The sequence below is a fragment of the Chlamydomonas reinhardtii genome, chromosome 12 (genome assembly GCF_000002595.2).
Source record: "Chlamydomonas reinhardtii strain CC-503 cw92 mt+ chromosome 12, whole genome shotgun sequence".
NCBI lineage: Eukaryota > Viridiplantae > Chlorophyta > Chlorophyceae > Chlamydomonadales > Chlamydomonadaceae > Chlamydomonas > Chlamydomonas reinhardtii.
In genome coordinates, this window is record NC_057015.1 from 6,606,335 (window position 1) to 6,627,667 (window position 21,333).

Consider the following 21,333-nt stretch of genomic DNA (forward strand, 5'->3'; position numbering starts at 1 on the left):
GGCGTGTCTGCTGGGCATGACGTCTCCCACCACCTTGACACCCGCCTCCATTGCAGTCGGCACATCACCCGCCTCCACAGCAGCCGCCACTGGTGCCACCGCACCTGTCTCCAACTCTAGTGCCGGACAGCTCGTGTCATGCTAGCTCCTGTAGTTCTGCCTCCACTGGCTGCACCTGCATGCACGCGTGCACACATGTGAACACACCCTGCACTCCTGCCGCAAGGTGCCAATGCCAATGCAAGGCTGCCGGCCAAGAACAGAGTGCTTGGTAGTGCACCGGACCTATCTCATGAAGCGGGCCTGTATGTGTTTCGGTGTGTATGCCCACTGGTGATGCGGACACTCACCGTTGCTAAACACAATGTTGGAGGTGTGGCGGCAGTCCAGCCAGCCGACCTGGGGGAAGGGGCGTGTGGCAGCAGGCGGGTAAGTGACACGGACTAGAGGTACCAGGAAGTGATATAGACATACATACCATACAGCACTAGTAAGGGAGGCAGCAAACAGTCATCTCTTGAAGGCTGGGGCTCTGACTAGCGAACACAACGTGAGTGAAGGGGTTGCGAACCATCTTGCGCCAGGGTTGCAGCCGCTGGGGACCTGCATCTACCTGCATCTACGGCATCTCCTCAAACATATTTCCCATGGACTCACCCTCGAATGGCTCCTAGAATCGTCCTCAAGAGCATGGCGGAGGATCCTGCAAGTACACATACACACACACGGGGTTGTGACATATGGCCGGGCGGGCAATCCAGGCTGCAGGTTTAAAGCCTCCCGTCTTCATTTTAACCTGTGGACTAACCTGTGGACTTCCGTGAGGCGCGACAACGGTCGTGCTGAACGTGATGTTGAATGTATGGCGTTTTTTACCATTAAAACATTAAAAGCACAGCTGAGCATTTATGAGGCACAGTTGTAAGTCTCATGTGATAGCTGGCTTCAGTTGACGTCTCAGCAGCAGCGTCGCCGAGCTGGTCAACGAGCGGTCAGCAGCGCGAGAACTCGCGTCCCAAGCCAACAAAGCAGCCTCAGCCACCAGCTTTTGTTCTACTGACATTAGAAGTAGCCTTATTTTGTGTTTACAAAGCAAAATAGCGACTGGCGAGGGGCGGAATGAGGGAGAGCGAGCAAACGCTCTATAATGAAATGTAGTATATAAATTATATGTATACCGGTATATCAGTTATCACAGCATATGTATATATTAAACTGCTTGAAAATGAAGGCCCGCAGGAACCCCATGCAGAGGCTAGCGTTTTTCCCTCAGACCCCAACGGAAGGCCTGCGTAATTTACTGGGAAAGATGTCAGCTTTTAACTTAGTGTACTAGGAAGGATGTAAGAAGGAGAAAACGGCCTCAACCCGGTGATGTAAAGTTCTCTACACTCCTGGACGGCTTTGGGTGTTGGGGTTGATTGATTTTTATAGGCATTAGTCAATATACACAGTGTGGCCAAGTTCAAATACACAACTTGACGAGTTGACAAACATGGGGTTTGCGTCCCCCGGCCGGGGGACGCTCGACCACTTTCTCTGAGACACCCGAAAAGCCCGAATTTCTGGGACAAGTACTCTAAATGCATAACAGACTATTGATATCAACCGCTAAAGCCATGTGCCAAGTGACAGCAGTGACCTGGGGGGTTCATTGCTGCCTCGGTTGACACAGCCAGCTGCTCAGGTGCATTCCTATGCTCAGGAAGCATACACTACATGCAACTACATTAATAAAGTAAGATTACAGCTCAGGAAGCGCGGCGGTCTGAGCTCGGCCGTCAGCGACGGCCGGAGGGTTACTGGGGGGTACGCTGGGGGGTTCAGGGGCTCGGCAGGGGCGAGGCCGCCCCAAGGATCCCATAGGCCTCGCCCCAGACTTCTCGCCCCTATGTTCCCACTTAACAAACACTACATTTGGGAGCTCTTACATGGCCTTCTGGGCTGGCGAGGGTACAGGGGCCAGGTGAGTGCGGGGGGGGGGGGGGGGTTATGGGGGTTGGTGAGGTTAGGGGCCGCCGAAACACTGACGTAGGGAGGAGGCGCGGCGCTGCTAAATGCCATCAATGCATGCTGCACAGTTGTGGTTTGGCAGACTACGTGGATTGGGAAGCATCAAGGGGAGACGGCAAGATCAGCAGTGGGATGATCTTGGATGGCATGGGGTGAAGAAGAAGACGCACACTTTGCTCCCAATGTTGCTGTCAGGGTTGCTGTTTGTAAACATCTGTGTGCATTACCATCCATGCGGGGGGGCAGCTGGAGGAGTACAGGTATTACAAGTCCTCCCACGGTGTGTGTGAGGGAAGAGGGCAGGCCCCTACCTTAAGCATAAGGCACGCACCATCGTGGCTGGGCAGCGAGTGATGAGTTACCTGCGGGTGACCAATAGGGAGCCGCTGACAGTTCCGCCCCAATGTGGTCTCCTAGCATAACACCCCCAGCCATGGCCGAAGGCACGGCCGTGGCCAGAGCTGCACGCATCTACGCTGGGGGCAGGCCCTGGCCAGGCTGGGCGGGCCTGGGTGGCAGCTGGGCGGGCCTGGGCGGCGGCTGGGCGGCCCTGGGCGGCCCTGGGCGGCAGCTGGGCGGGCCTGGGCGGCATCTGGGTGGGGGCTGAGCGAGCCTGGGCAGGAGCCACATACCAATGGGTTACCAGGAAGTTACCATTTTATCAAAGTTTACCGAGGTTTTACCGATCAGCCAACCCATACCCATCCTGACCGATGCTAACCGACGCTGACCATCGGTTTATTAGGGTGACCGCCCGGTAACCGCCCCCATACCGATCGGTTTAATAGGGGCTGGAACGGTAGGGCATTTTGGGGTTCAACTCTCCGAATTTCCGTCAGCTCTCAACAGAGTGCTTCCAAGTTGGTATCCGCGCGTGTTCGCAGCGAGATATCTTTTACTTCAATAACGTGTATCTGCGTCCTAAGGTTAGAAGAAGTTGACCACCTCCCGAACCACATGCTCCGACGTCTGCTTAGCAGGCTCGCGGGACCAGTACGCACACCAGACGGCGTACAAGAAGGTGGCCCGCAAAATGCTCCACAGCAGCGCGCCCGCCCCCCGCGGGCCTGAGGCCCACATACCCATGCGGTCCCCCAGCATGAAGCCCGCGTCCGTCACTGGCGGCGCCGCTGCCTGGGGCGCAACGCAGGCCCACAGCTGCTTTTTTTTTTGAGGAATCATCCTTACAAGGTTGAACAGGGGCAGACGCGCTGCCCCCCTGCTGCCTGAAAGCAGCCTGGTCCCCGAGACCAGAACCCTGACAGGGCAAGAAGAGAAGAAAAGAGAAGAAAACAGAAAGCAAACACCTCGAAACCGCCACCAACCAGCTGCTGCAGCCACGTCCTCGCCTGCGCATAAGCTGGACACTCCAGGAAGATGTGCGTTAGGCTGGCCCACGCCCGCGGGCCAGGTGGCCCGCAGGCGGGGTGAGGACAGTGCGCCCCCAACCCCCCGCACCCCGTGGTCACCCATGGACGAATTCCCTTGCCCGCCCTGTACAGCCCGCAAGGCAAGTAAGCATGTTGCAGCCGGTACACCAGCACCTTTGCCCCCCGACTGGCGTGGCTGTCCCACAGCCTCCGCCACGTACCCCGCAGAAGGGACGCATCCGGGGGCGGCATGCGAGGGTCGCCCTCCACCGCCGCCGCTGCTGCCGCCGCCGTGGCAGGCCCCGTGCTAGGTCCCGCCCCGCCCGCCGCCTGCTCCTACAGCCGCGCGGAACGCCGCGGCCCCTCACCCGAGTGCTGGGATGGGGACGCATACGACTGCAGTTCTCTCGCCGGCGTGTTCTGCAGCCCGGCTGCCGCGGAGGTGCGGTGGAGCCAGGGGTCCAGAGCCATCGGGTTATTGTGGAAATGCTGCGCCGCCGTGGTGGTCAGCTGCGCCGCTGCACGCTGCCACTCCGCCTCCCGCTCCGCCAGCCGCGACTGGGCCGCCGGCTGGGGCCCCGAACCCCCCGCCTGCTGTGCTGGCGCCGGGCATGGCATGGCTGCGGGGCGGGCCGGAGCCGGAGGTGCGGCCGGGTTAGCCGCGGTGATGGCCCGCCGCACGTCCCGCACCGTGTAGTCCGCCAAGCTGACACCCGCAATCCGGCAGTGCTCCGGGTGCACCACCACCCCAGCCTCCGGCGCCAGGAAGTACGGCGCCCGAGGCCACGCCCCCGCCCGTTCCCCTGGTGATGCTGCATCGTACGCCGCCCGCTCTTCAAAGGTCCACAGGTGCCGCGGCTTGCGATGCTGCAGCACACAGGCAGGCTGCCACGCCCCATCCACCGCCAGGGGCAGCACGCCAGGTCCAGGCTCCAAGAGCCGCCCCGTGTAGTGGACGTAGGACACAGCCCCCGCAGCGTTAGCCACCCACAGCTGGTCCAGGCTAACCCGCCACTGTGGCGGTGCCGCTGGCGACTGAGTGGCTGGCTGCGGCGGATGCTGCTCCACGCCCGCGCTCCGCACGTGGCCGACCGCGGCCGCCAGCCGGGCAGGCAGCCCCGCTGGCGCCGGCGCGTTGCTGTACACCCACGCCCACGTGGTGGCGGAGTCCGGGCGCACATGGGTAAGCAGCGCCCAGGTGAGCATCTTCCAGGGTTGCCGGCCTGGCTGGGCAAGGAAGGCGAAAGTCTTAGCTTGCAGGGCAGACAGGAACGCAGGCAGGTCGACGTGGTTGACACCCCCATCCTTGTACGTCAGACATGCCATTTCCCGCTTTGGCAGCAGGAGCGGGTTCCCGTGCGACACCAGGCTGGCGTCCTCAGCATGCATGGAGCGCGCAGCAAAGTGGTCCACCAGGTCGGTGAGTTCCTTCAGCTGCGCAGGCGACGGGTTGAGAAAGCTGAAGTGGTAGGCCAGCTTCGCCGCCAGCACCTGCTTCGCAATGTGCACACGGCCAACGAGAGTCAGAGACAGGGCGTTACCAGGAAGGGCCCTGGTTTACCAAAACCCATCCACACCTTGGTGGTGTGTAGACCCCCCCTGTGGTGCAGGGAGTCTCTGGGGTACAAGGCTGGAGCTCTGGGCCTGCAACTGGAGTGCTTTCAAGTTCAAGATCCAAGATTCAAGTGGAGCTCTGGGCCTGTCAACTGGAGAGCTCTGGATGATCTGTGTGGTCAAGGCGGTGGATGTAGTTGTCACCTAGCTGTTGAGAACTCCAGTAGGTGTGTGGTGTCACCTAGCTGTTGAGGTTTCCAGTAGGTGTGTGGTGGAACAAACTTCTCTTCTCTTCTCTGATCTCTGGCCCTATCGAGGTTCTGTGATATGATCCAGGCTGCCTTGGCAGTAGGGTGGTAGTGCGTCTACCACCGCAACCTTGTAAGGATGACTTTTAAGAAAAAAAAAGGGCAGCCCACAGACGCGCCACGAACGCCATGCCGCGAGCCCGCCGGGTGTACAGGTCAGCTGCAGCCGCAACAGAGTCCCACGACAGAGGCACACCCAGGTGCGTCACGGCGCCAGTGGTAAACGGCACCCCCGTGTGTGGGCAAGGGCCCGTCAGGTGCGCAAACCTGCCAAGGCCCATGGCCTTGCTCTTGTCCGGATGGACACGGGCATTGGACGCGCGGCAGAACAGCTGTACTGCCGCCATCAGGACCGGCCCGTCCACTGCCGGGTCGCGCGCCGTGAGGGTCGTGTCATCAGCGTGGTGGGCAGCAGGCGGCGCCTGCTCGCCGCTGGGTAACAGGGGCGTGCGCAGTGCCCCTTGCTCCACCTGCCGCCGCAGAAAGGACGTCAGTGGCTGCATCTGGATGACCCACAGGGGTGGTAAGGCGGTGCTGCCCTGCGCCAAGCCGTTCAGCACTGGGAAGGCGTCAGAGAGCATCCCGTTCACACACACGCAGGCAGAGCCGTTGGCAGTGAGCAGGCGTGTTTTTTTTTGAGGAATCATCCTTACAAGGTTGAACAGGGGCAGACGCGCTGCCCCCCTGCTGCCCGAAAGCAGCCTGGTCCCCGAGACCAGAACCCTGACAGGGCAAGAAGAGAAGAAAAGAGAAGAAAACAGAAAGCAAACACCTCGAAAACGCCAACAACCACCCCCACCCATCCCACCCCACCCCACCCCACCCCGACCCGGCAGACAGAGCAGGAGGCTGGCCCCCCCGCCCCCCGGGAGGGGTTGCACAAAAACACCGCCAGACCTAACCCAAGCACCAACCTACACCACAGCCTAACCGCAAGAACCACCACCACCGCGCGCCAGAAAAGGAAACACCAGCGCTACGCACTCGCCCCGCCCAAACCCACCCCACCCCCACAAGTCGGTTGCTTAAGCAACACCCCAGGAGAACCGGCAGAGGAGACACAAGCAGAAGACTAAACAGGCCAGATGTGGCGCTGACTAAGTGGGCTCCAGCCCGCTGCAAGACGCGCTGTGCAGGAAGTCCCACAGCCGCCCAGGCGCTGCGACGCCAGCCAGAGCTAAAACACATGGGCGCCAGATAAGCTGATGACGATAGTACACCACGCCAGCGCTTGGAAAGAAACGCCGCCCAAAAGGAAATAATAATAATAATAATATCTACGCAGGGCACAGGTGCCCGCGTGTCTTAAGGAGGAGTGAGACAAGCTCACCCCACCATTGGAAAACTTGATTTCCCTACCCCGGCTCCCCTGCGCGGGGGCCGCCATTGGCGGTCCCCTGGGTGCGGCCTCCCGGGCGGCATCGGGTGTTGGCAATGCCCATCTCTCGCTCTAGCCGGTAGTACAGGTTTGCGGTGCCCCGGAGTGTGGTGACGCCATGCATGTGGAGACGTGTGCAGCAGGCCTTGGCTGCCTGCGGTTTGGCTCCTAGGTCTTTGAGGAGAGTTTCAAGGGTACGGGGGACAGTGCCACCGTGTCCCAGTGTAATAACCTGCTTGGTATCGTAGTGCACAGTCCACCCTGCAGCTCGCATGGCAGTGGCAAGGGTGGCATGCTGTGCTTGTTTTTGAATGAGCTTCTCGCTGTGGTGCAGGTCAGAGGTGTATCCAACTTCAAGGATGTACACTGGGTAGGCCCCTTTGTTGGCTGGTGGGGATGTCATGAAGCGTTCTGCTTCGGACCGGGGAAGGTTCGGGATAAACAGAATGTCAGGCCGCATCCTGTTGAGGTCTGCAGCGGGCACTTGCGGGCAGAGCCATGACGGCGGCCGCATGCCCGCACAGTACTCAGGCAGTTCAGCTCGGGAGGTGGCATCCATTATCATGTAGCCACCACCGTTGTGACCATGGTGTAGGCATTCGGCAATCGTCCGCACTGCAGTGTTGTGTTTGGCTATCCTAGCGCCAACGAGTTGGGGGTGCGCGCAGTGGCCGGCAAGGTGACCTGCGGTGCCACGCTCTGGGTCAGATCCGCGGCTGCGCTGGGTGTGGGCACAGAGACCACATTTGTCGCTGTCTCGTAGTTTAAACAAAGCCAGCCGGGCCGGGCAGATGAGGCCTCCCTGACGAGCATTCTGTATGAACCGGCGTAGGCTGTGGCTGGCGTCCGAGTTCGTCATGTACGCGTTACTGGCGCGTGGGTCAAGGCTGGGTGCTGCCTCGGCCCATTTCTCAGTGTACAGGGTTTTGTTGGCGTATCCACCACGGCAGCTGGGGGCCATTGCCCTGGTGAGGCCCCGGTTTAGGTCCGACACGTAGTGCGTGGCTGTGCTATCGTCGTCCCTGGTGACCGTGAAGGTCGGCCACCAGTGCCGGGCGTGCGGGTCGTTGTCGGCCGGTTCGGATACATCGGCGGGTTTTTCCTGGGTGGCGACGGCAGCCGCCCCTTTATCGGCTTCCTCGTTGCTGTGTAGCCCGGTGTGCGAGATCACTTTAATCAGGGCGGTGGGTGCGCCCCGGGCGTGGCGTGCATGGAGCAATGCCACGACTGAATCCAGGAGGTCCCGATGTTTACTCAGATGCAGTCGCCGAGGCTCGTTAATTGCTCGTTTGATTAGGTACAAGCTTGCAACAGAATCTGATGCAATAGTGAGCTTCTTAGTTGCAAATTCTTTACCTTCGCCACCAAATTCTGCGAGGGCAGCACGAATTGCTGCCAGTTCAGCTCTCGTAATAGTGTTTGTGCACCCGGCGCCATTTGGATTCACGTAGACAACGCGAGAATCGCTGAACCAGGCGCAGGCGCCGGCAACCTGGACTTCTTTGCCATTGTCAGTTTTGATTTTGCTTACCGAACCATCTGTCCAGACAGTGCCATTCACGTCGTGGGCCAGAGCATGGTGGGTCTGGAATCGCGCGTTAGGAAAGCGTCGTGCTTCGTCAGCCATGGCGTGTATCGTCTTTGGGTTAGCGTGCTGGTATTTGGCTTGCTTTAGAAGTGAGTTTGGGAGGGCCGGGCAGGTTGGGGCCGTGGCCGTGTGTGTCCACGTGCGCGGGTCGCTGATGTGCGTGGGTGCGTTCGCCCCCCGTTTCAGTGTGTCCACGAGCCGTTTCAGGCGGGGGGCAAAGCACTGGAGTCCGGCGGGTTTCCCAACAATGACCAGTCGGAGCCCCTTCTGGCGTTCAGCCTGGGTGTTGGTGCCAAGTCCTGTGTCAAGGCCCGCGGTGCCCGCGGACCAGTTGGCCAGCTCGTGGCAAAGTGGGTGTTGAAGCCACTGCGTGTGGGGGAAAGTGGCCGCTTTGGGGAGCGCCAATACAGTAAGGGTTGGTTCCTGTGAGTCACGCATAGCCTTGGCGCATGCGAGGGCCCACATGAGCGCCTTCCGTGCATCGTGGGGGGTAGAGGAGGGGTGGGCATATTGCAAGCCGGTCCATGCGGTCTGGTAGGCATCGTGCAGTGCGCCAAAGGCCCCATCAGCAGGGTCTCGTGTCCAGTATTCGTGGGCTGCAGTGGAGGAGTTTAGTGGGGACGCAAACATTTCCCGAATGTGTACTGCTTGTGTGACCCGCAGGCATTGGACGATGGCTGCTACTGTGCCTGCCGGCAGTGACACCTGGTGCATTGGCATGGCCTTGCGGTCCTGCTGCGCCGGGTCATAGCGGTAGCGCATGATGAGGGCAGCGACCGCTTCCTCAAAGGCGTTGGGCCGCTGGTTGCCGGTGTGCCTGAAGCGCTCCCACAGGGTAAGGAGGCGGGGGTAGGTGATGGTGCCCAGCCAGCGGCCACTGGGTTCATGGACGTGCGCCTCAGCTGGGTCACGGCGGGTGCCACCAGTGGTGGTAATTGTGTATGCTCCGGGGGCCACGATGTCCTTGTAGGGGTTGCACGGGCTTGTGGTGATGGTGGTGGTCGTGCGGATGTCACGCGCGCGGGATGCGGTATCCAGGGGCTCGGCGTCGTGGCGGCCTTGGCGCTGTCTGGCGGTAAGGTGCAAGACGCGCTGTGCAGGAAGTCCCACAGCCGCCCAGGCACGGCGATGCCAGCCAGAGCTAAAACACATGGGCGCCAGATAAGCTGATGACGATAGTACACCACGCCAGCGCCTGGAACGAACCGCCGCCCAAAAGGAAACCTAGGGGGCCTGCACAGGTGATGCAAGCGTCAGCCGCAAGTTCAACTTCGGTGACCCACCCTGAACCTCCTCCAATTCACAAAGCGCGCCACCCGCTGTCCAGATGGCAACAAAGTGCTCCAGCTTAGCCACCTTGAGCTGCGCGGTGAGAAGCTGTGTGGGCAGAGCCGACAGGGTTTCAGGGGTTAGCGTGGCGGCAGTGAAACGCAGCTGCATCACCCTGCGCAGCTCGCTGACCACCTCCCGAACCACATGCTCCGACGTCTGCTTAGCAGGCTCGCGGGACCAGTACGCACACCAGACGGCGTACAAGAAGGTGGCCCGCAAAGTGCTCCACAGCAGCGCGCCCGCCCCCCGCGGGCCTGAGGCCCACATACCCATGCGGTCCCCCAGCATGAAGCCCGCGTCCGTCACTGGCGGCGCCGCTGCCTGGGGCGCAACGCAGGCCCACAGCTGCTGCAGCCACGTCCTCGCCTGCGCATAAGCTGGACACTCCAGGAAGATGTGCGTCAGGCTGGCCCACGCCCGCGGGCCAGGTGGCCCGCAGGAGGGGTGAGGACAGTGCGCCCCCAAACCCCCGCACCCCGTGGTCACCCGTGGACGAATTCCCTTGCCCGCCCTGTACAGCCCGCAAGGCAGGTAAGCATGTTGTAGCCGGTACACCAGCACCTTTGCCCCCCGACTAGCGTGACTGTCCCACAGCCTCCGCCACGTACCCCGCAGAAGGGACGCATCCGGGGGCGGCATGCGAGGGTCGCCCTCCACCGCCGCCGCTGCTGCCGCCGCCGCCGTGGCAGGCCCCGTGCTAGGTCCCGCCCCGCCCGCCGCCTGCTCCTGCAGCCGCGCGTAATGCGGCGGCCCCTCACCCGAGTGCTGGAACGGGGACGCATACGACTGCAGTTCTCTCGCTGGCATGTTCTGCAGCCCGGCTGCCGCAGAGGTGCGGTGGAGCCAGGGGTCCAGAGCCACCGGGTTATTGATGAAGTGCTGCGCTGCCGTGGTTGTCAGCTGCGCCGCTGCACGCTGCCACTCCGCCTCCCGCTCCGCCAGCCGCGACTGTGCCGCCGGCTGGGGCCCCGAACCCCCCCGCCTGCTGTGCTGGCGCCGGGCATGGCATGGCTGCGGGGCGGGCCGGAGCCGGAGGTGCGGCCGGGTTAGCCGCGGTGATGGCCCGCCGCACGTCCCGCACCGTGTAGTCCGCCAAGCTGACACCCGCAATCCGGCAGTGCTCCGGGTGCACCACCACCCCAGCCTCCGGCGCCAGGAAGTACGGCGCCCGAGGCCACGCCCCCGCCCGTTCCCCTGGTGATGCTGCATCGTACGCCGCCCGCTCTTCAAAGGTCCACAGGTGCCGCGGCTTGCGATGCTGCAGCACACAGGCAGGCTGCCACGCCCCTTAGGCAGACTCTGACAACTAGAATGCATACAAATACACCTCTTACCAACCTCGCAAGCTCGTCGCTAGGAAATATGTGGAAAATGGTTGCTCGGCGAAAGGTGGAGCGAAAGTCCGCAGGTATCTGCGTTCTGATATGCTTTGCACTCTGCATGCTGACAACCAACGCGACCACGGCTGGGAACGAGTCTGGCTCTGCCGCGGCCGACCGCTGGTTTGACCGGGGACCGCCCCGGCATTCCAGCGCTTTCGTGCTATTGGGCAACCATGACCGTACCATGCCAATCCAAAAGTGGTCTGCAAGAGGTCTCACGACCTGCACCGAGAGCTCTGCGAAAGGGGGATGTTCGCATGTTTGCACCAACCGGGCAACTGGCGCACAGCTGCCAGCCCTAAGCCACACTGATGGCTCCATTGCGACACATGGAATTAACCACGCACACGGTAGCGTGTGGAGGGAGAACTTCAGCTTTGCGCACTCGATGTTCACAGTACACTCGAACCCCGCGAACGCGACGCTCTTGTCGGATCGCTGCTCTCAGAAAGGCATATTTGATACCAGTATACTGCACACGACGTGCTACACAGCTGGCAAGCGTGCTGGCGCCAAACCTTTCGGCATGTCGCCAAAGAGACCTTCGCAAAGCCCGACTGCTGCAAAACACCCGTCTTTTGAGGAGCTTATAAGCTCCAAGCACATACCAGTTGCCTCAGAGCCGCTCGCCAACGACTTCCCAGAAAGGGGTCGAGCCGAGCCTCTTGGCCTCCAGTATTATACAGCTAATTCCCAGCTCTATGAAAATGCGAGTTTGCTCACAGAACCACAACCGACAAGCTCCGAACGAAGGCAATACCGAAGCCCTAGCGGACTCCTGTCCCGCGCAAAGGTTAAGCCAAAGCCTGGATGCACCAACATACGCAATGTGATGATAACTGCCTTGCAACCGGTAGGGGAGGGACTCCTTTCTACAAATCTGAAAATAGCACAGGCATGCAGGAGTGGCATGAGAAAGTTATGCACAGCGGAGGGAGTATACCGTTCATATGCGAGTAAGACAATCGGGCTGCTTGGAGAGAGCCTGTTAACGAGTGTGCTTGCGCTGGGCGACCTGGGCAGTCGGCATGGAGGAACCATGCTGCGCTCCAGTGCTTTGGCACTGCACTCCATGGCAGAAACAGCTTATGGGCCCCAACCAACCCACAACTGTAGTGCCTCCTGGGAAAACTCGCCGCTTCTTCGCCTGCACCTTGCACTTGCCGTCTACCTCCACTGGGTTGGAGCAGGGCATGTACGGGCAGCCATGCACAGCCATGCTATCGCCATCAGAGTGGGCACACACCTTGCAACCCTGTCTAGACTCGCCACCTACCAGACAGTCGCCCAGACTGGCAAAGCACTACACACCATACTTGACAAAGCCATTGTCAGCCTCACCATCATCACCGCGACAGGGGCCATGTATATGCTCTGGACCCACCTCCTGCACACCGAAACCCACACTACCTCCATCAACACGGAAACCTATGCAAACGGTGCAATCCTCAGCCTGCTACTATGGGGTCCCACACTCACCACTCTTGCTCTCTCCCCACTGTGTGTAATAGCGCTTGCCCTCGGGATAACCGCCATCCCTGCAGCCCTCGGTCTCCTGTTCGCACTGACAGTGACATCCATCCTACCCGTCCTCTGTCTCCCAGCTCTCCTCAACTATGTGGTCCAAGTGACACGGCAGATAGCCTCTGCAACCTGGGCCCAGCGGAAGCTACTACTCTGGGGAACGGCCATGGCCATCATCCTGCGAAACCTGTACCTCACACTGCCGGACCCTTGCAGTGTGCAACCGGCACAGCCGGCACTCTGGGGGCCAGCATTGGTCACCGGCCTACTTACTGCTAGCCAGGCAACCACTCTCCTCACGCTTACATATGCAGTAAACCGGACACACACAATGCCCTACATCAAGCCAACACTGCGAGGTGCGCTGCCCACAGACCCGACAGCCCCGCCGGCGCCCGCCGACCCTCGCACGCATGCAGCAGTGAACATCCGACCACCAGCTGCACTGCACTGGCCGCCAAACCCCAACACCACATACCGTGAAACACAGCGGCAACACTTCTGCAGTGTCCACGCCCTCAACAACTCTTTGGGGCTCGCATGGCTCGACCCCCTGGATGTCCTCTCTTACGCTAAACGAGTGCACGCTCACCTCACAGCCACGCAAGACCCGAATGCCCTGTTCTGGAAAGAATGCTACTGCCCCAACAGTGGCGCCTTCAGCGAATTTCTCCTGAACCACTACCTGTACCACAATGCCACCATCAGCAACATATTCGCCTACCCCAACAGGAAGTTGATTATGCGCCGAACCCACTTTCCGCGACTCAACGGCGACATCAGCAAAGAAAAGGTCCTAGAGAGCCTTCCGGTAGCCGCCCGAACTCGCGGCTTTACCGTCCACCAGTACACTGTGCGACACACAATTGCTGTGCGTTACGAAGCAGGACAATGGAGAGTAATAGATTCGGTGAACAGCCCTATCCACAACACGGTCTTACACGACAACACTTGGAACACACTTGATGGGGAGGTGTGGTGCCTTGACGCGGTGCGTGCATCTGACACGGCAACACTTCAGGACGCACTTGGGCAACTCCGTGAGATCGTCCCGCCACCACGCCCGCCACCCCACATGGAGGCCACCAGACCCGTGCAGACAGGGCCCGCCGCCACAGGAAGGCCGGCACCAGAGCCAGCTCAACATGCCCAAGACAACTCACCGCTGCGGGCAGCACACAGGGCGCCACAGCATGCAGCACCCCACACTACCGCACCCGCGCAGCCACACAATGCAAATGCCGGCATAGCACCCCGACTCAACACGACAGGCACCCGACAAACTATCCTTAACTGGCTAGTACGGCCCACTGCACGCAACCACGCTCACATGGAACCCAACCAGGCACACACAAACACGAGACCCCCCAGCAGCAACACCACCCTACCAGGGTTCTCCAGCCAGGAGCAATCCAGGACTTTTTAGGGGTTAGGGCAAAAAGCGCAGGAGATTTTTTGGGGATCCCTCCTGCGGAGCAGGAGGGATTAGGCCCCCGCCAGGGGGCCGCTCCTGGCACGGGTAGGAGGGCCTGGCGGGCCCTCCTCCTGGCTGCCAGGAGCATTTCAGGCTAAGACCATAGGTGCACTCCTGCACCCCAAGCAAGGGCCCGAGGGGTTGAGGTGTCCCCATCGACAAGAACGCATTCCCCAGCAAACACGCATTCCTCAGCAAAACATGCATGTTTTTATGGGGTTTGGGGGGCTGATTTTCGCGAAATTTTCCGGCCTAGGGGAGAAGCCCGGGCTAGGGGGAACCCCCCCCCCCCGACACCCCCGGTCGGTAAAATGGTGGCATATGGCAGCGACGGGGCGTCAGTATCTATGGGCAAGCACAACGGTGGAGTGGTTAGGTTAAGATGTAAGCTCTGCTTTTTGGTTACCGTGCATTGTCTTGCACATGGCATAGCGCTAGAGGAGGGTGGCGACCTGACGCTGGCGCAGGAGTTGGACCTGGAGGAGCTGGGCTGGGGGTTCTGAAGGTATACCTAGCTGTACGTGGTGGCGGAAGGGAAGCGCACGTAACAAGACTGAGGCAGCTATCCAATGGGGCTGGGAAAAAAATTTACATACAGGAGTAGCTGGGGCAAGCGCTCCTGGCGCGCAGGAGATTTTAGGGCCCCCGCAGGGGGCCCTTCCTGGCAGCGCCAGGAAGGGGATCGGGGCGTACTTCATACATGGCAGGGGTTTCTAGAAAGCCCGTGTATAACCCTGCACCCTACACATCGTGACCCACAATGTACGGGGACTGCTCTCAGAAATTCTGTCCACCGGCCAACCCGGCAACCTCAGCTTCACCCTCTGCAACCTAGCCCAGTGGAAAGCCGACATAGTTGTCCTAACCGAGACAAAACTGACAGGGAAGACTGACTCAATCAAGCGAGCCTTCCGAAATGAGGACACCGCCTCTACTGTAGCACTACTCCCCGCGCGGCCACAGCGCGCGGTAGCGCTGGCGTAGCGGTGGCCATCTCCGCCCGGTACAGTGACCTCGGCTGTGTCACACACCACACGCCCCCACCAACACTCCATGGCTATGTGTCACACGTTCAAATTAAGACCCCCGGGAGCACGCCTCTCACTGTACTGGGCATCTACGCACCAGAAGACATGCAAACCCGCAAGGCAATCTACACATACTGTCAGCAGGTGGTGGGCCGGGCGGACGCGTGCGGACACCACCTAGTCACCGCGGGAGACTTGAATGCCGTCGCCCAAGCACATGAGCGTGACAGCCCCATCGACACGGCGGACCGGGCCCACCAGCGGTTCCTTGCCGATAGTGGCCTGCGCCCTATCCGCGGAGACACCACTACCACTGCCGAATGGTCATATGAACAAACACGCCCGGGCATGGCCCCATACCACAGTCGCATCGATGACATCCTCCTATGCCCTGCCACGCGCGCTGCATGCACAGAAGCGCGTGAATACACCAGTACAGTTGCAGGCAACTTTGACCATAAACCAGTCCACGCAGAGTTACTAGCCGCGGACCTACAGCTATGGCCGGCACCACAGGCCGGCGCCCGGAACCCAGTCCCCCAGCAGCAGACCCAACAACGATGGGCCGAGGTCGCACTGCCCGTCACACAAAAGCAACTGGCCGCCGCAGCTATCCGCCTTGAGGAAGCCCTTGTGGAAGCAACAGCCGACCTGCATTCCGCAACAAGGCAGGCAACGCAATCAGTTGAACATGCACTCACAAGGCACAGCATGGACCCCACAGGCTACCCCGCCAGCGTCATGCACCGAGACCTGGCGCAGGACACGAGCATCCAGAAGGCCGATATCAACCAACTTGCAGAACAACTTGCCTCCGCACTGGACACCGGGCTAACATGCCTCCTTGAAGAGTGCACCCGGAAAGCCCCCTTCACTGGCAAACACCACGCATCACGCTCCACCGCACGGGTGCTAAAGCCCCTATGGGACAAGGAAGTGGCCCTGAAGACACAACTGACAAACCTCACGCAAGGGCCCCAGGCCCTACCTGAGGTAGACGCCGCCAATGCGGCGGCAAAGCTGCGGAACGAAATAAAGGCCTGCCAGGCCGAGCACCGCCAGCTAGTGGCGGACCGCGCCAAAGCCCAGCGAGAGGCCGCTGCCACAGCGCTGCAACATACCCTGGCCACGCGCCCTGCACAGGGGCACAAGAGAATCTTTCAGAAGGAAGACATGGAACGGGGTCTCCCAGCGGTCCGGAACCCAGAAACTGGGGAGGTGACGACTGACTCCACCAGCATCCTCACCATACTCGAAACCCACTTCCGAAAGCTGTCCGCCCCACCACGCGGCACCCGCACTGGGGACTTCCGACTACCCAGCAACGACACACGCGGCTACCCATTTGAGAAAGCCGACGCAACAGATCAATTCACACTGGACCGCAACCGGCACCCTGACACACATTCCATGCTCCCCAGCATGGCAGACACGGCAAATTTTGAGCAGTGCATTTCTCACCTCTCCAGAAACAAGGCGACAGGCCCTGACGGCATCCCAAACGAACTGCTCCGTATCCTACCATCGGGCATGAAGCGCAACCTCCACGGTATCCTGCAAATCATGTACGTCAAGTCACAAATACCTGAAACCTGGGCCGCATCGGAGACTGTGCTACTCCCCAAACCTGGAGACGCCCTGGACATAAAAAACAAACGGCCCATTGCGCTCGCAAATACCTGCTACAAGCTGTACACGTCCATGCTTACCTTGGGCATTGGCGAACTGGCTGGCCCCCTCCAGCTATTCAGTGAAGCGCAGGAAGGCTTCCGTGCCTACTGCAACACCGAAAGGCAGGTCCTAAATTTAGTACATGCCCTTGAGGATGCCGCACTGTTTGGAAAAGATGTCTATGCGGTATACGTGGACTATAGCTCCGCGTTTAACACAATCGACCAGGACCGATTACTACAAATTATGTTTGACCTTGGGCTGCCAACGGACCTGATCCGCGCAGTCCGCAACCTATATGCACATGCGACCACCCGCATCCGCACCGAACACGGAAGCACATCCGCCATTCCTATAGAGCGAGGCACCGTGCAAGGGGATACACTCTCACCTGTGCTCTTTATTCTGTTCATGGAACCTCTTGTCCGCTGGCTCCATGCGGGCGGACGGGGCTACCACTACGGCTGCCTGACCCCCAGCGAAAACCTGCAGTACCATTGCAGTGCCGCCGCGTACGCAGACGACCTGGCGGCGCTCACCAACTCGCTCGACGACCTGCAGGTTCAATGTGACAAAATCGCATCTTACGCCGAGTGGGCGAGCCTGCGTGTCAATCACACCAAGTGTGCCACCACCGCCATCTGGCACGACAAATCTCGCTCGGACCCCAACCTTGACGGGCCCACAGGAAAAGCTACCCTTGCCGCCATGCGCCGCAACATGACCAACACAATTAAGATTGGCACGACCCCTGTCCCGTACTTCCCCCCGACCCAGCCGTACAAGTACCTGGGAGTGCAGCTCACGTTCTCGCTGGACTGGTCGGCACATGTCGCAAGAGTCACCGAGATTGTGAAGGACAAGGGCACAGCCATTGCCACATCCCTGGCGACACCGGCACAACGCCTGCGCATGATACAACAGTGCGTGCACACCACAGTTGCATATGGATTCGCAGCAATGCCCTTCACAAAACAGGACATAACAACGCTCGACACTACCCTGGCTGGTTTTGCAAAGCGCTGCTACGGACTCCCCCGCAGCTTCCCCACCCGGACCTCCCTCCTGCCCGCCGACGAATACGGCTTGGGCCTGGGCTCCCTCCTGCCGCAATACGCGCGCGTGGCCCAGCGAGCCCTGGTCCTTGCCCTAAATGACTCGGGCCGTCTTGGGATAGTAACCCGAGCCCTTCTGCCGCGCCAGGCAAGCATAGCTGGCCCCACACAGGCCCACCTTCTCCCAGCCCATAGGTCACACCACCTTACGACGCTGAAACAGATGACCCTGGCAAAAGAGTACGGTGTCACACTGTACCAAAATGGGTCTGCCTTTACTGCGCCTACCTGGTCCATTGCCGCTGCCCTTGAGGCAGAAGCTGAGGCCCGGGGCGTCGAACCTCTCCCCATTGAATACGTCCTCCCTCTTGCGGACCTGAGGCTCGAACTGAGCCACCTGGTGGACCGCAACACAGGCAAACACCTGATTACTAGCTCGGACCTCGAGAAGCACATGGGAGCGAGCCGGGTCCGGCACAAGCACAAGGTAGCCCTGAACAGGCTTAGCCTTGCTCTCAGTATGGCTGCACGTGCAGGGGAAAACGCTCCAGCCCATGGCAGCCCTGCCCCCCTGACCACCGCACAGCGTGCACTGCCTGACGTGGCCGCAATCGTGGCCTTAGCCATGAGGGCGGACCCCCTCCCTCTCGGAATGGCCAACCCCCTCGACCGGTACCTGCAGCCCCTCCCGGAGGCGCCCCCCGCCCAAGCAAACACCACGCAAGCCCCCGCCGACCTAGCCCCCCCCTCTCCAGCAGGGGCGGCCCAGGCCCATCCCGGCGCACAAGGTGCTGCTGCACCGGAAGTCCCCGCTGATGGGGCAACGCAACCCTCCCTACGGCCACCGGCCAGAGCCCGCAAGCCGGCTACAACATGCCGGCCACAGAACCAAACACGCGCACGGCGCGTTACAAAACATGCAGCGCAACGCGCACGCATTGCAGAAACTACACGCACTACCCCTGAGGACTTGCTCACCGGGGACCGCGCCGCCATCAACCATGCCCTGCGGCTCACCAACGGCGATGAGAGCCTGCCGGTGGGCACGCGGGGATATGAAACGGCATGCTCGGTATTCCAGGCGCTCGCCAAAGACATGACAGGACACATGCGGATCTGCCACCCACACCCACAAGACCCACCCTCCCTTGCACATGCTGTCGAACCACGCCAACAGCGCCGTGGGCTACCACCCGCTCTCACAACCCGCCTCACGGCGAATGCCGCCAACCCCGAACCCAACGCCATAAGCGAGTATCTGAACAACACAGGATTGCCTATGGAAGTCAACCAGGCTGCCGCTCACAACGACCCCATGGACGCCGATAGCCCGACGCCGCCCCTGACCGCCCCGGCAGCGCAAGCTGCGGGAGGCCATGGGGCCCGTCCCAGCTGGCGACTGGCCCGCGCAAGGATCACACACGATCTAGTCCCACGGCCCGCCGACAACCGCACTAACGGTGACACTCAACTCACCTACGCCCTGGACAATGACGGACAGGAACTGGCACAGGTCCTGCACAGCGAAAACAAACAAACTGTCACGGACAAAGAACTGACACGGAAGCGCAAAGCCAGAGAGGACACCTCTGGGACACGTGAAAAATACTGGAAGGTGCAGTGGAAGCCGTCCATTTGCCCGGCCGGCATTGTCTCTGCTTTTGTTCGCATGGGCTACGCAACTATCCAGAATGCCAGGTGTTATAAGCACCCTCTTGCGACGCGCCCATGCCCACAACCTGCGCAGACCGAGGCTGAGCCTCCGGCTGAAACCCAAGCCCACGCAATCTCACCTGAAGAGCCTGCCCAAGCTGCAGAGCCGGCAGCACCGCAGCCCACTGGGGCCCCCCTATTCTCGTCCTGGACGACCAAACTCCTACGACATGTCACGTGGGCGCCGAGCACGGACCGTGAACGGGACCTAAAACACAGTCCACAATGGGAGGAGTTACTGGAGGAGTGCAAAACCCGGCTAGCAAACGGTACCAACCAAGGCCCGCGGCCCCGAACAGTGCGCCCCGCACCTGATCGGAACCTTACCGCCAGACAGCGCCAAGGCCGCCACGACGCCGAGCCCCTGGATACCGCATCCCGCGCGCGTGACATCCGCACGACCACCACCATCACCACAAGCCCGTGCAACCCCTACAAGGACATCGTGGCCCCCGGAGCATACACAATTACCACCACTGGTGGCACCCGCCGTGACCCAGCTGAGGCGCACGTCCATGAACCCAGTGGCCGCTGGCTGGGCACCATCACCTACCCCCGCCTCCTTACCCTGTGGGAGCGCTTCAGGCACACCGGCAACCAGCGGCCCAACGCCTTTGAGGAAGCGGTCGCTGCCCTCATCATGCGCTACCGCTATGACCCGGCGCAGCAGGACCGCAAGGCCATGCCAATGCACCAGGTGTCACTGCCGGCAGGCACAGTAGCAGCCATCGTCCAATGCCTGCGGGTCACACAAGCAGTACACATTCGGGAAATGTTTGCGTCCCCACTAAACTCCTCCACTGCAGCCCACGAATACTGGACACGAGACCCTGCTGATGGGGCCTTTGGCGCACTGCACGATGCCTACCAGACCGCATGGACCGGCTTGCAATATGCCCACCCCTCCTCTACCCCCGACGATGCACGGAAGGCGCTCATGTGGGCCCTCGCATGCGCCGAGGCTATGCGTGACTCACAGGAACCAACCCTTACTGTATTGGCGCTCCCCAAAGCGGCCACTTTCCCCCACACGCAGTGGCTTCAACACCCACTTTGCCACGAGCTGGCCAACTGGTCCGCGGGCACCGCGGGCCTTGACACAGGACTTGGCACCAACACCCAGGCTGAACGCCAGAAGGGGCTCCGACTGGTCATTGTTGGGAACCCCGCCGGACTCCAGTGCTTTGCCCCCCGCCTGAAACGGCTCGTGGACACACTGAAACGGGGGGCGAACGCACCCACGCACATCAGCGACCCGCGCACGTGGACACACACGGCCACGGCCCCAACCTGCCCGGCCCTCCCAAACTCACTTCTAAAGCAAGCCAAATACCAGCACGCTAACCCAAAGACGATACACGCCATGGCTGACGAAGCACGACGCTTTCCTAACGCGCGATTCCAGACCCACCATGCTCTGGCCCACGACGTGAATGGCACTGTCTGGACAGATGGTTCGGTAAGCAAAATCAAAACTGACAATGGCAAAGAAGTCCAGGTTGCCGGCGCCTGCGCCTGGTTCAGCGATTCTCGCGTTGTCTACGTGAATCCAAATGGCGCCGGGTGCACAAACACTATTACGAGAGCTGAACTGGCAGCAATTCGTGCTGCCCTCGCAGAATTTGGTGGCGAAGGTAAAGAATTTGCAACTAAGAAGCTCACTATTGCATCAGATTCTGTTGCAAGCTTGTACCTAATCAAACGAGCAATTAACGAGCCTCGGCGACTGCATCTGAGTAAACATCGGGACCTCCTGGATTCAGTCGTGGCATTGCTCCATGCACGCCACGCCCGGGGCGCACCCACCGCCCTGATTAAAGTGATCTCGCACACCGGGCTACACGGCAACGAGGAAGCCGATAAAGGGGCGGCTGCCGTCGCCACCCAGGAAAAACCCGCCGATGTATCCGAACCGGCCGACAACGACCCGCACGCCCGGCACT

The 21,333-nt window shown here is 60.7% G+C and overlaps 4 protein-coding genes across 6 annotated transcripts in view; all 4 read right to left on the bottom strand.

The window, feature by feature from the left end:
- Window positions 1–2,657: 2,657 nt before the first annotated feature.
- CHLRE_12g539161v5 (uncharacterized protein) lies at window positions 2,658–3,273 on the bottom strand. The gene has a single exon (XM_043068707.1). It carries the CDS (start codon window positions 3,193–3,195, stop codon window positions 2,941–2,943), a length of 255 nt encoding a protein of 84 aa, XP_042918801.1. The 5' UTR covers window positions 3,196–3,273; the 3' UTR covers window positions 2,658–2,940.
- Window positions 3,274–11,077: 7,804 nt separating this feature from the next.
- Window positions 11,078–14,483, bottom strand: CHLRE_12g539181v5 (uncharacterized protein). Its single transcript, XM_043068708.1, has one exon. The coding sequence runs from the start codon at window positions 14,077–14,079 to the stop codon at window positions 13,879–13,881; it is 201 nt and encodes a 66-aa protein (XP_042918802.1). The 5' UTR covers window positions 14,080–14,483; the 3' UTR covers window positions 11,078–13,878.
- Window positions 14,484–16,847: 2,364 nt separating this feature from the next.
- Window positions 16,848–19,553, bottom strand: CHLRE_12g539200v5 (uncharacterized protein). Of its 2 annotated transcripts, none has more exons than XM_043068709.1 (6): window positions 19,471–19,553; window positions 19,154–19,193; window positions 18,656–18,710; window positions 17,966–18,074; window positions 17,429–17,528; window positions 16,848–17,177 (listed from the first exon to the last, which is right to left on the bottom strand). In XM_043068709.1, the coding sequence occupies exons 3-5, from the start codon at window positions 18,671–18,673 to the stop codon at window positions 17,464–17,466; spliced, it is 192 nt and encodes a 63-aa protein (XP_042918803.1). In that variant the 5' UTR covers window positions 18,674–18,710; window positions 19,154–19,193; window positions 19,471–19,553; the 3' UTR covers window positions 16,848–17,177; window positions 17,429–17,463. The 2 variants fall into 2 exon arrangements, with proteins under 2 accessions (XP_042918803.1, XP_042918804.1); XM_043068710.1 differs by having other exon boundaries at window positions 17,412–17,528.
- Window positions 19,278–21,333, bottom strand: part of CHLRE_12g539201v5 (uncharacterized protein) — a 4,233-nt gene continuing 2,177 nt past the window's right edge. Inside the window, exon 3 of one of the 2 annotated variants that reach the window (XM_043068711.1) lies at window positions 19,278–21,333. This exon is cut by the window's right edge and continues 646 nt beyond it. The gene's annotated coding sequence lies outside the window, so the exon portion shown is untranslated. The other variant, XM_043068712.1, reaches the window with a different exon arrangement.

Coding starts and splice junctions, on each gene's coding strand:
- CHLRE_12g539161v5 (XM_043068707.1), bottom strand. CDS start 3,195: ATGATTCCTCAAAAAAAAAAGCAGCTGTGGGCCTGCGTTGCGCCCCAG.
- CHLRE_12g539181v5 (XM_043068708.1), bottom strand. CDS start 14,079: ATGGGGACACCTCAACCCCTCGGGCCCTTGCTTGGGGTGCAGGAGTGC.
- CHLRE_12g539200v5 (XM_043068709.1), bottom strand. Junction 17,529..17,965: donor GGGCAGCGGCAATGGACCAG/GTAGGCGCAGTA, acceptor TATCATGCGCAG/GCGTTGTGCCGGTGTCGCCA.